The 14,308-nt window shown below is 33.4% G+C and overlaps 1 protein-coding gene across 1 annotated transcript; it reads right to left on the minus strand.

The window, feature by feature from the left end:
* Nucleotides 1-9,638: 9,638 nt before the first annotated feature.
* On the minus strand, nucleotides 9,639-13,994 carry LOC100251372 (ABC transporter G family member 1). Its single transcript, XM_010649946.3, has 8 exons — nucleotides 13,729-13,994; nucleotides 13,448-13,527; nucleotides 11,701-12,165; nucleotides 11,504-11,590; nucleotides 11,276-11,401; nucleotides 10,996-11,190; nucleotides 10,761-10,847; nucleotides 9,639-10,313 (listed from the first exon to the last, which is right to left on the minus strand). The coding sequence occupies exons 1-8, from the start codon at nucleotides 13,949-13,951 to the stop codon at nucleotides 9,639-9,641; spliced, it is 1,938 nt and encodes a 645-aa protein (XP_010648248.3). The 5' UTR covers nucleotides 13,952-13,994.
* Between the last annotated feature and the right edge of the window lie 314 nt (nucleotides 13,995-14,308).

Below are 14,308 nucleotides of genomic sequence, written 5' to 3' on the forward strand. Positions count from 1 at the left end.
AGAATATTTTGATGAGATTGGGATTGTGCATCAAACTTCATGTGTTGGTACTCCCCAACAGAATGGGAGAGTGGAGATAAAACATCGCCATATCCTGAATGTGGCGAGAGCATTGTGATTTCAAGCACATTTGCCTCTTGAATTCTGGGGTGAATGTATTCTCGCGGCTGGTTATTTAATCAATAGAACTCCATCTATGCTATTAAATGGCAAATGTCCTTATGAAATTTTATTTGGACAGAAACCATCTTATCATAGTATTCGAATCTTTGGATGTTTGTGTTATAGTCACAATTTGAACCGAGACAAGGATAAGTTTGCTAGTCAAAGTTGAAAATGCATCTTTGTTGGGTATCCGTTTGACAAGAAAGGATGGAGACTTTATGACTTGGAAATCGGAGAATATTTTGTTTCCCGTGATGTGGTGTTCGTTGAAATTGATTTTCCATTCACCGATAAGGATGTTACTACTGATGATTTAAATGTCTATAGAACATACAATTGGAGCACTGGTATTGAAGTAGATTGTGATGAAGGGGAGTTGACCAATGCAGATGTTAGTGCTGAAGAGGGAAATTTAGATGATGACGTTGTGGAAGAGGATAATATTGCACAAGAATCTCTTGGAATGGGATAGTGAGTTAAGGTGCCATCTGTTCGTTTGAAGGACTATGTGACTCACAGCATCAAATCAGGTCCTTCAGTGCGCTCACCGTTCCAATCAAATTCCTTAGGTACTCTCTATCCTATAGCAAATTATGTTAGTTATGATAAGTTGTCTTCGATGCATTAGTTTTTTTTTTGGCAAATATTACTGCAAGACATGAACCAACTACATATGCAGAAGCAACAAAAGAAGAATGTTGGAGAGATGCAACGAGAAAAGAAAATCAAGCTCTTGAGGATAATGGGACTTGGACCGTGGTCGATCTACCACATGGGAAGAAAGCAATCAGAAGCAAGTGGGTTTATAAGATTAAATACCACTCTGACGGAAGTGTAGAAGTTGCAAGGTGAGATTGATGATCCTTGTCAATAATCAAGTTGAAGGAATAGATTACCATGAGACTTTTGCTCCTACAACCAAGATGGTTACTGTGCGCACTTTTCTTGTTGTTGTTGCTGCAAAGAACTGGAATTTGCATCAGATGGATGTGCAAAATGCGTTTTTGCATGGTGACTTGGATGAAGAGGTTTACATGAAAATGCCACCTGTTTTTGCTTCGAGTTCTTCCAGAAAGGTATGTAAACTTTGAAAGTCTTTATATGGTTTACGCCAAGCTCCTCGATGTTGGTTTGCTAAATTGACAGAATCTTTGAAAAAATTTGGTTTTCAACAATTAAGCTCTGATTAGTCTCTCTTTACTTTCCGAGATGGAACTGTTCAGATGAATATTCTGGTCTACGTTGATGACCTTATTATTTCGGGCACTGATGAGGTAGTTGTCCAATGATTTAAGGATTATTTAAGCCAATGCTTTCATATGAAAGACTTGGGCAAGTTGAAGTATTTTTTGGGGATTGAGGTGGCTTAGAATTCCGAGGGTTTGTTCTTATGTCAACTAAAATATGCATTGGATATAATTTTCGAAACTGGTTCGTTGGGAGCTAAACCGGCCAAGACACCTCTTGAGCAGAATCATAAACTAGCACTTGCAACGGGTCTGGTTTTGAAGGATCCAGCTCCATATAGGCGCTTGGTGGGTTGCCTTATTTATTTTACCATCACTCGTCCTGAGTTAGCTTACTGTGTTCATATTCTAGCTCATTTCATGCAGCAGCCGAAGCAACATCATTTAGCAGCAACTCTGCATGTTGTTCATTATTTGAAAGGTAATCCAGGACATGACATCTTTTTAAGTGCCCACTATGATATGAAGTTGTATGGTTAGTGTGACTCTGATTGGGCTAGTTGTCCTCTAACTCCACGATCTTTGACAGGATATTTCGTTTTCTTAGGAAATTCTCCAATTTCTTGGAAAACCAAGAAGTAGCAAACTGTATCTCGCTTTTCTGCTGAAGTAGAGTATCAGTCTATGACTACCACTACTTGTAAACTGAAGTGGTTAAAAGGTTTGTTGAGATCTCTTGGTGTTGATCATTTTGGACCAATGAGTCTCTACTGTGATAGTCAAGCAGCGTTGCGCATAGCTGCTAATCTAGTATACCACGAACGCATGAAACATATTGAAGTTTATTGTCATTTTATTCGTGACAAGATCAACTCTGGGAATATCGTGACCAAATATGTTCATATTTCAATTCAGCTTGCTGATATTTTAACAAAAGCTTTGGGCACGAATCAATTTGATGTTCTTTTGCGCAAGTTGGGCATTCTAGATATTCATGCTCCAACTTGAGGGAGGGTATTAGGCATAATTTCAGGAATATTATTGTGTATATATTTGTTGTTAATATTTTCCTATATTAGAAGATTTCTTATTGTACTCTTTTAAGAGTTTACCTTATTTAGGACTCTGATGTATATAAGATAATCAAGGTGAATGAGAAAGACAGAAGTTTTTCCCCCAATTTTCTTTGTTCTCTACATTTGCAATTCTTGTTTCATTTTTGTTTTTAAAATAGGGAAAAAATTGTAATTATATCACAATTAGTTAATAGAGTTTTTTAATGGGTTTAATGATTGTTCCAATGTTTGCACAAAAGACAATGGTGATGTGGATTATATATATATATATATATATAGAGAGAGAGAGAGAGAGAGAGAGAGAGAGAGAGGCATATACTATACAAAATATCTTTGAATGTGAATTTAAGATGGAAAGAACTACTCATTTCCAAGAAAATAATTGTTATGATATACTTTCACCTCCTAATTTAATTCAAATGACAAAGTTTGGAGGATATTAACATATACATCTTGATAGAAGTGGTAGAAGTATCTTTTACATATATATATTGTACAATATTTGAATATAAGTATATGTTATACAAAATATATTTGAATATGAACCTAAGTTGAAAGGAATTACTTATCTCCAAAAAAAGTAATTCTTCTATTATGATATATTCCACATCCTGTTTTAATTTGAATGGCAAATTTTTGAGGATATAAACACATACATCTTGATAGAGGTGGTAGGGTCTTAAGATGTTTCTACCATTTTGATATTGTAGACACTCGGGCTTTATCAATATCAATATCTGAGATTCATTTATGTTTGGAATATATATATATATACAAAATATCTATTATGAGATACTTCCATCTCCTCCTTTAATTTGAATAACAAAGCTTAGAGGATATTAACATATACATCATGATAGAGGAGGTAGTGTCTTAAGATACTTCTACCATTGTGATATGATAGATGCTCAGTCTTTATCAACATTAATATTTGAGATTGATTTATGCTATACAAAATATCTTTGAATGTCCAGAAAAATCATTGTTTTGTTATGATATACTTCCACCTCTTGTTTTCATTCGAATGACAAAGCTTAGAGAGTATTAATACAGACATCTTGATAGAGGTGGTAGGGTCTTAAGATACTTCTACCATTTTGATATGGTAGATACCCAGTCAACATTAATTTTTGAGATTGATTTATGTCTGGAATTCCACTTACTAGGTAGTTGGGTCCACTAAGAAATGAATAGAAATCGTTAATTAGCTAATTGAAATATGATAGAAAAATAGACCAATTACGGCTTAAGAAATAAATTATAATTAGCAACATTCACTAAATAGGCTAATAGAAAAGAGGAAGAAATATGTATTCACAATTTTCTTGATACTAGTGATTTTTACCAAAAATGAGAAAAAAAAATTGTATTCATAATTCTATTTTTACTATTTTTAAAAGTACAAGGTATAAATAAATTTTTAATTACATTTTTTAACTTTTAAAAATATTAATATGTTTCTTATTTAGTTCTTGTTTTATTTTTGTTTTTAAAAATAGAAAAATATATTGATGATTGTATAACAATAAAAAGAAAAAAATTTAATATTTTTTTATGAGTTTTGACCACTTTCTAATCTTTACCTAGAAAATACCAAGTTTGTTGATTTGGTTATTAAAAAGAATAAGATATTGATGAATTGTGAGTTTTAAAATTACTTCAAATAAATTTTAAATTTCCCAACAAATTGGTATTTAGAGCATACGAAAAGAAGGGTAAGTGGGATGCATTTGGTCAAATGGATTGTATTAAGTGGATTCTTCACTTGCATTATCCTTCATCACTATTCCAATAGCCGAATTAGAAAATATATTTTGTAATCCTAAGTTTATTTTCTCTTTTTAAAAACAGAAAAATATATTTGATTGTATAACAAAAATTATAAAAAAAAAACATTCAAGGCATCAATATTGTCAATTTTGAAAAAAAAAAAAGAATGAGATAAGGGATGTGTGGACCCCGCATTTCGGCTCAATGCGTTTCCCACTCGATGGCGAGCTCGATTTTTATTTTGAAAAATTATGATTTTTATTGATTAAGAAAATGACTTGGAGTCGCCACTTATTTTTGTTTTATTTGTAAAGGGTAAACAAAATAAGAAAGAAAAACCCTAAGTGTGACTTCATATTTTGGAAAAGGTGGTCTGTGAAAAACCGGATCAGGTTCGGGGGTCAGGTTACTCATCGGAAAGGTACGGTAAATACCGTAGCACCCCTCTAAGTCCCTAAAAACGGGTCTCTACTAATAAAATGAAGCAATTATGACAATTGATGAATAAATCAATGAATACCCAAAATGATTATGCACGTATGAGGATCAAGATATGTATAACGAACGATCAGAATGAATGAATGCATACCTGGGCAGTAATCTTGAATGCACTATCATGAAACAGGGTTAGTGAGCGATGAACAAGATATAATTAAGCGCATATCAAGGAACAAAATAGATCAAACACGCACGATAAGTAAATCAATCAAACAATCAATCAATCAATCATCAATTCACATATGTGAGGCCCCCACCAAAGCCCGTTTATTTTAGCATGAATTAATTTCGTAAATTCCATTAATTGGAATTACAGAATTAAAGTTTTGCTTATTTTAAAACGTTTTAAAACGAAGGAGGTGTGAAAATTGTCTACCAGAAGGAAAAATGGCAACAAAATTTTATTGGAAATGAGATTTTTGAGTGATCCTAAAAATTCTAAAGATGAAAATTTGAAAAATAAATAGATAAATAAAAATAAAATAAAAATATTTGATAGAAATGGAATTTAAAAAAAAACTATTTGAAAGCTAGAATTTGATGGATTATTTTAAAATCAACAAGGATAAAATAATAATGATAATAAAGAAAGTAATAATAATAATAATAACAAAAGATAAAATAAATGAAATAAAATAAAATAAATAAATAAAAGAGATGAAAATAAATATAGTAAAAATAATAGGAAATAAATAAATAAGCAAAATGAAAAAGGCACGCCCCGAGGAGAATAACAAGAGTTGATTTATTGAAATTAGACTTATTTAAGATCAAGAAATGATGAGAGATAAAAAATTAAAACCCAATAAGAATAAGATTTTTATGAAAACCATTTTGAAAGAGTGCATGGAATAGAGGAATGAGACACGTGGGTTTCAGAAGTGGGTCGTCAAAGTTGATTTCCAAGGGTCTTCTGGATTTCCTTTTGCATGCTGCCCTTTCGCAGTTTCAAATTTCATACCATCAAGCCCATTTACCGCGCAACGCATCTCCTTCTTTCTTGTATGGAAGCCATTGTTCTCAGAATCTCCAGATGAAACTGCGAGGAAGCAGTCAAGCGACTCAAGAGAGCTTGTCGCGGAAACACCAGCTGCGCCATCTTGGAAGCCATTAACGACTTGAAATTGTTGGGTTTTGGAGCGCCCTTTAAAACTGTAGGGACTTCTTTATGGAGCTTGGCAACGTCCGAGAGATGCGGGATGATGTACTTGCAAAGGCCTCTGGCTCTGACTGTGATGAATCGGAATCCACTGGAGCTCGCCTTCGCAACTGCTGCATGCTTCTGCTTGGGATTCTCTTGCTGTGGCTGCTGATGGTGAACTGACCTCATCCCCACCGAGATGCCTAGAGGCACGTTCTGCAGCGGCAACGGCGTGGCGGTGGCGAGACTGACAAGGGCGATCCTCGCTGTGAGTCCGATCAAATGATCGAGGCATTGATAGAACGGCCATTTGCTTGGATCACCGCCGGCAGCGATCTTCGCCTTCTCAAGCTTGGTTCAACTTTTACAGTAGCAATCGGGACAGCTCCAACAGCAATTACCATCAACACCAACAGGCCAATGTGGAGCATCCAAACGTTGCAAAATTGTTTGATCTGCCTTCATGACAGAAATTGAAAATCCCGATGTCTTTAATGCATGGTCAATCTTTTCCTTCAACAAATGCTCCCGAAACAGCAATAATGCCGACAAGGATGCTTATAAGAAAGGCGAGCTTCTCAACTTTTGCAGCCCTACGAACCCAAGCTACTGATTTCTTGCCATAAATCAACAGAAAGACGCTCCAAAAGCAGTGAACTAAGCCCAGAGCCAGTACCACCACTAACAGCATTGAAAACAAGGAAAACTTGGAGAGCAGTACAATTGTCAGCCAGTTTTCGGATCTGGTCCAAGCATAGAACAAGATCCAAAAACGAGAATGTAACCACAATAGAGAAGAAACCATGGAGGCATAGCATGAAAGAAAACAGGTAAAAATATCTTCAAAAGGGGCTTCAATGGTTGCTTGGCGTTCCGGTGATGGCGGGGGCGTTTCGCCGCCGGCGGCTTGCCGCCGGCGTCGTTCGAGGATAGCTTTGCTTGCTCTATTTCTTTCTCAAGTTCGTTTTCCTTCGCTCTCAGCTCATCATTTCCTCCAGCCGTCTGCAACTCTCAAATAATCACTAGCCCAGAAAGTCTCCAAACATAATACTCTCTTCCTTCTCTCCAGCTCAAAACTTCCTCTCCAGACATCAATCAAATACAGTAAATCGTTTCTTTCAAATGACAATGCTGCGTTCACGGTTCTCTAACTTTATCACAAGACTTCAAGTCTATGATGTGCATGAAATTCTCCACCTCAGGAAACCCCTCTCGTCAAAACCATCTTCTCCTACTATACGGCTATTGCATATAGCATCTGAACCAGCACCAGAGGCAGTAACAGGGGAAAACGGCAAGACAGAGTACAAATAATTGGAGCAAAATGAATACATCTAAGTCTCATGTCATGCATCAATCAATGGGCTTAGGTGGGGGTGAGTGAAGTCAAATAAATATCCTATGGAATTGAAAACAAAAGCAAAACAAGTTTTCCATCCCAACTAAAAACAGAGTCGTACCACTCTCGAATCATCTCGAAGAAAATGAAAGAGATATCAACCAAACATGAACCATAAAAACTAAACACAAATCAAGCAATCCGTAGAAAATATCGAGAAAAGGTAAAGAGACTATTTACCAACGAAGAAAAACAAAAAGATTAGTGGCAGTCATACCCTTACCTTCTTCTCCTTCAAGCTCTCTGTTCTCTCTGGAAAACTCTAACTCTCTGGTTCTTTCTCTCTCAAGTCTCGCTCTCTCTCAAGTTCCTCTAAACGGCAGCCAATAGCACCACTACCTCTCACAGTTTGCTGCTCCCTGTTCTCTCCTTCGGTAGATTCTCCTCTAAGCCAGAAACTCACCCTCAAACTCTCACCCTTTTCTCCTCTGATTCCCCTGTTTTTCTCTCCAGTCTCTCACCTCAAAAAAAATCTCTAATGGCCTGCTCAAAGAGCTCCTCCAGCTGCCAGCCGACACCTCCCTGCATAACGGAATACGCTCCCCATATATTCCTCTTCTAGAACCTTCCTCCACATGTCAAATTTCTATTGGTTCCTCAAATGCTCAACTGATTCCCTAGCATCCATCCCTGAGCTGACACGTGGCCACCTAAGATGGTGACACCTGGCCAAATAATCTATAGAAAATTCAAAGAGAAAATGTCTCCAAAATGGGGGTCAACAGGATGACTTGTGAGTATAACTTTTAATTTTAAATTTAATTTTTTTTTTCATACATTAAAATTTTCAAAAAAGGAAAAAAAGCTTTACGTTCGTAAATCTTTACAAGTTACTCTTATCCATTCTAGAAAGAAAAGAAAATCCTATTTGGACAAACAACTTGAAAAACATGGACACAACTTCGAAGGAGGCACACGCTTCTACCAAAACAATTATATTACTTTGTTATACTTTCATTTACTCCTTTTAACTCCTACGATGAAGCTAATAGGGTTTGAACATAGATACATCTACCACGAAATGGTCGTGTGTTGATCATCGTTAGGATTTCTATATTAATTTCACTTTCATTTCATAGATTAATGTCTCATACATAATAACATGTTATTTAATTTATTGTACTCTGTATCAAAATGGAAAATAATTATTGGAAGTTGGCATAGGTCCAGCTAAAAGCATAAATTATTTTTAACAATTAGCCGGTTGATTAGTTTCACATATTTTCTTATTTCTTGAATAGAGTCAAAAGGCTGCTTTTGGGGTGTCAATAATTTGAAGAAAACTGTAGGGTTTCAAAAATGAAAAAAAAAAAAAAACAAAAAAACAAAATCACCTTAACGTTGTAAGTTTTTTTGTCGAGGAAGACTTAGAGTTTGCCTATGGAGGAGAGCTAATATTAAGGACAACATTCCTCTATAATCACACTGATATTTACATCATCTCAAAGTGTCTGATGAATCTTATGGGCAACCAATGGACCAAATCCATTTTTGTAAAAAATTATATTATGTTCAGTATTAAAAGATTAAATAAATAAATTTTAATTATTTTATTTTAAATTTTATTTAATTGATTAATAAAAGTATAAAAGACATCATTATAATTTTCTTAACAAATCTTTTTTTATATCATTTATATAATAATTAAATATAAAAAATATGAATGTTAAAAAAAAATCATATATGTATCATGGTTTATTTTACATTATTAAATGCATTTGAATTAAATAAATTATAATTTTAATATTAAATATATTATCATTTATCTTATTAATTCTATTTTAAACCATTACTATCACTTTACTTTTAAATTTTTTATATTTACCCTTTTTAATTTTGATTTTTTTTTTAAATATTAAAAATATAAATTTATTCAAAAATTTACTCAAATATTAAAAAAAAAAAAAACAAAAGAGAAGATAATGATGAAGTTATACTATTTTATAAATTAAAATTAATTTGATAAGATAAATAATAAATTATTAATACTGATATATTTTTGCTTACTAATATTTTTCTTTTTAACCATATCTATGTGAAGTGCACTTACAAAATAACTTTAACATGTGTATGTTGATTTATTTTATCATTTTTTAGAGTTTTTTCAAGTATTTCCACGAATTTTGAATAATTTTAGCTCTATTAATATTTTTGTCAAAATATCCATCAATATTTTACCAATATTTCGGATACATTCATAAAATTCAAATACTGATATATCCGTGTTTACCAATATTTCAAACCATAGTATAAGTACTTTGTTTCATATAAATAAAACCCCTATTTTGGGTTTGCCCATAGTAGTAAGGTCCATGTATTTCATAGTGTTACTATACAACAAAAATAAATAAATAAAAAATTGCTTATAGCTTTTTTGACTAGACGAAATCGAATGTTTACTCTTAATTTTGTAATTGTTTACTTATCATATGACATTGAATCTTTTGTATAAGCAATTTAGAGAATCCATTCTCTATCACAATCTTAATTATTTCAAAAATCTTAATAATTACGAAGAATACGAGTCTATAAACTACCACCATTGCAAATAAGATAGCTAAATCGATCCACTTGGAGTATCCCATTTCTACTTGCCATATATCCCTCAAAATTTTGTCACCATTGATGGTAGTAGGATGCCCTAATGCTTCATTACTAGGAAATGTTAGCCCTTCAAACTCATTCTTATATAGCCCTTGATAGGCATACTTGTGGAAGGCAATGTAGTACAATGGATACCTCCATAAAAGCTTGGGAAGATCACTTGGTAATCGAAAAAACCCGGCGCTTAGTATCATCAGTCCTTGGATTCCAGCACCTGTTATTAGCCCCATAAGGAAGTTTGGCATGATGCTTGCAACAATCATCATCAAGCTCTCGACCAATAGCATACAAGTAAAAAGTACCGTTACAAAGTAGACGAAGCATTTGCCTCCTTGTTGAAGTCCAACAAGGTAGTAAGTAATTGCACCAGGGATCAATGAGATGATGAGCAAGAAAGGCATTGAAGAAAACGTGTTGCCAATGACGAATGCACCAGGGCCGTAGTGCCCATTCAATCTTTCACGTCTAAACACCTGTCTTGAAGTGAAACAAGAAGGTTAAGATATATACTGAGTATTTTCCCTTATGATTAGATATAAATTAACATGAGATTAAGTAAAACTTAATTCTTAATTCTTAATGACTTATGATTACTTTAAGATACATGATGTTTTTAATTATTGACTTAAAAATTATTATTTAATTCTTAATTAAGTATTAAGGTTATTTTTCAAATAATTAAATTCACATATTTACCCTCATTTGTATTCGATAATGAGGTTATAAATTAAAGAAAAACCAAGGACAAAAGGGACATGAGCAACCAAGGCAAAGAATATTTGAAATTTTAAAAAAAATATTTATTTTTCTTGTTACTTTAAATTTTAATTTTAAAATATAATATCAAGTTATTTTATAACTTAAATTAAATCATTAAATTGATTTATCAACACTCTTTTAGTGATATAACGAAAATTTACCTTCATTTCTTCCACAAATGATGGGAACCCTCCAATGGCCATGATTGTCAAGAAGGACACCACGAACATGATCATTGAACCTCTTGCCTAAATTATCCATAATAAAGACCATTAGGATATATGTATTAAAAGTTCTCTAGAGTTTTATGTCTTCAATGGTCAATTTCAAGCCTATGAAAACCTAGGTTAAGTGAGATTAGAACTATGCATATATGTACATTGTCACAAAGCTTACTCGAATTGATTCATAGCCAGCGCCAACATCATAAAAGACGGTGCCTAACCCTAAACCCAACGTGACATAGATAACAAGTCGCAACCAATAGTAACCTAGATCACGATGCATGTTCAAGAAAGACCTTCGAGTGAGAATGAGGCATTGAGTAATGAAGCTAGCTTGGCTCCCCTTCTTCTCCAATTCTCCTCCACCCTACCACATACAAATTTCCACATGATCATCCATTACAACAAGGTCATACATAAGAGTTCTCCCATGAAATTAGTACTTTACTCACTTGTCTACATATCTCAGCAACCTGTCTTTTAATCTGCTTGCAGGTGTCTGATAATTCATAAGATTTTGCAAGCATATTAATCACTTCCTCAGTTGTTTTCTTTCCACTAATGCCTTGTTCAATGTCCTAATGATAAAAACAATTCCAACTTGACCAAAAATTTTGGAGATGTACAATTAAATATATATATATATATATATGAAAGATATCAACTGATTCACTACTTACCTCATCAAAGTCTGTATTGATTGTTCTAAGATAGTGATCAGATGGATTCTGGAGAACTGGGCATGGGAAGCCATTCAATGCAAAAAACTACATGAAATAATAGGTAGAAATATCATTAATATTCAAATAATTTTCACAAAAAAAAAATTGAAAATGTCTTCCATGCATGTGACAATTCAAAAAGAGTATTAGCATACCTCATTAGCACAATGAGAGGGACCAAAATATATGGTTCTACCTGAAGAAAGAAGACAAAGATTAGGGAAAAGCTCAAAGACTTCACTGCTAGGTTGATGAATGGACGCGATAATTGTCATTCCATTTTGTTGAGCAAGGTCCACGATCCTCCTCATGACAAAATAAGATGCAGCGCTGTCTAATCCGCTCGTTGGTTCATCAAGGAAGAGAAGCTTTGGGCGCGTTAAAATCTCGATACAAATGCTAACCCTCCTCTTTTGGCCACCACTGAGGCCTTTGCTTCCCCACCCTCCTATTCTTGTGTCCATGGAGTCCTGCAGCCCCATCTCCCTTATGGTCGTCTCTGACCGCTCTTTTTTCTCAGATATCGACATGGACTTGGGGAGTTGGAGCTGTGCTGAGTAGAACACAGCTTCTCTAACAGTAAGAGTCCATGTAAGAGTATCATCCTGAGTCACATAAGCCTAAATATATTCATGAAGAATGAGATAAAGTGAGCATATTTCTTGGATCAGTTAGTGTTATTCATCTTATAAGAAATGTTTATCTCCAATTCTATGTCATCTACTATTGAATTAGACTAGGATTACAATGAAACTTTTTCGAAAACATAGGTTTAAGAGTTTGTAAATTCCTGTTGGAGAGTTTGTGATGGCCATACTTGTGACTTTTTTTTCCCATAAGAGATATCAGTTTGCTTAAGTTTTGTTAGGTAAGATTCCAAGAAATGGACTATTCCAAGTAGTGACAATGAAGGAAAAGCCAAAAAAAAAAGTTGTTAGTCTATGGAATTTTTAATCAGACTTGCTGGTATAAGACTTGATAGGCATAGTGAGTTTTTAGAATTTCAACCATTAAATACCTGAGAAAATCAATTTCAATATAAAATTTGAACAATCAGAATTTATAAGTATCTTACACTATGATCACCTTTTGAAGAATTAATAGTATTTATAAATTCTGTCTAACCTAATAATAAAATTGATTTATAAAATTTAGCCTTTTTGTATGAGTGTTGCTTAATTCATCTGACTAAATATTAGTTGATAGTTATTGTTAAAATCTTTTTAATATTATGTTAATAGCCCAAAATAAAATGACAGAAATGACATCTTTAATTTTCTTCATTTTTCTCATACTCAAAAATCTTAAATCTTAATTTCTTTAAAGTACCATTTTCTTCTTCCCCATCTCCAAAATCCTAAATTAATATTAAAAACCTTAGTTCTATAGCTTTTTATTTTTTGGTTCTTTCGACTTTTTTTTTTCCGATTCTACTTCAAAAATAAAAGGAGAACAAAGAAAAAAATGGAAAAGAACACCGTTGTGCACCCGTGGTAGCACTCCCATGGCTGCTCCACCATAGCAACACAACTGTATTTAAAAATAGTAGAAGAAAATAAAATAAAAAATTTTAAAAAAAAATGAAAGAAGAAGACCAAATAAAAAGATAAGGGCTGAAGACGAAAAGTGAAAAGGAAACTTGATAGGTTTGAACGGTTGGGCTGGATGATTAAAATTAGGGTTTAAGTGCATACGAGACATGAGATTAAGAGGAACATTCTTTTTCATTTCTCTAAAAGTATAGATAGCTGGTTGGTGCTTAAGAGCATAATTTAATACATGATTATCGTGTAAAATATTAAATTATTTTTTCAGAAAAAAAATATATATTCTAAACTTTGGTTAGGAATCTTCACTATGAATAAAAACAAAATGATAATATAAAGCTTATCCATTCAATACCATTGTCCCATATGCTGACCACTGTTTACGACCATTGATTAGAATCTCTCCTGTGTGCCTTGTTCTTGAATCTAACCTACCTGCAACATACAAAGACCGAGTATTACTTCCAAAATCCACTAAAATTAATTAATAGAAATAAAGAAAAAAATTTGATAAGGCCTGGAGAAAATTCTACTTCTGTTTCAAAAATAGTTATTTTGAATAGGAATTTATTAAAAAAAAAATGTAAGAATTTAATAACTAGAAAAAGCAGAAAATAGAAAATTTTGAAGACTCACCAGCCAATGCATCAAGAAGAGTAGATTTGCCAGAGCCAGAAGGACCCATGATGGCCAAAACCTGAGAAGGTTGTGCATAACCAGTGAGGCCTTGAAGAATGAATTTGCTTCCATTGGAGACTGTTACACTTAGCTCTTTCCATGTCACATAAACTCCCATTTTCTCATCTGCCTTTTCACCATTCTCTTCCTTTAGCCCTCTCATAGGTGGTGGAGAAGCCATGCAAGCCAAAGAGATATAGGGATCATGAGCAAATTTTGGAGGGTTGGTCTTAGGGAATTTAAAGGGTTACTCTTCTTCTATATTTGCTACAACAAAAAATTAATAAATTAACAAAGATCAAACAATTTAGCAGTCTTTGCATTCTTTGTCAAAAGGGAATCTACTGCCATGTTGGTGTTCTTTTTTTTTTTTAATTCATTATAAAAATGTTACTCAAAGCCACAATTTCACTATTAATTGTTACTGAAAACACAATTTGAAATTGCAAAAATATAACTTAGAGCTCAATTTGAGGTAAAGTCTTGTTCTTTAATTCAGCTTTTATTATTATTATTATTATTATTATTATTATTATTA

This window comes from Vitis vinifera, chromosome 3, assembly GCF_030704535.1.
Source record: "Vitis vinifera cultivar Pinot Noir 40024 chromosome 3, ASM3070453v1".
In the NCBI taxonomy this organism is placed as follows: domain Eukaryota; kingdom Viridiplantae; phylum Streptophyta; class Magnoliopsida; order Vitales; family Vitaceae; genus Vitis; species Vitis vinifera.

Coding starts and splice junctions, on each gene's coding strand:
- LOC100251372 (XM_010649946.3), bottom strand. CDS start 13,951: ATGGCTTCTCCACCACCTATGAGAGGGCTAAAGGAAGAGAATGGTGAA. Junction 11,591..11,700: donor CCTCTCATTGTGCTAATGAG/GTATGCTAATAC, acceptor TATTTCATGTAG/TTTTTTGCATTGAATGGCTT. Junction 10,314..10,760: donor CATTTGTGGAAGAAATGAAG/GTAAATTTTCGT, acceptor ACTTCAAGACAG/GTGTTTAGACGTGAAAGATT.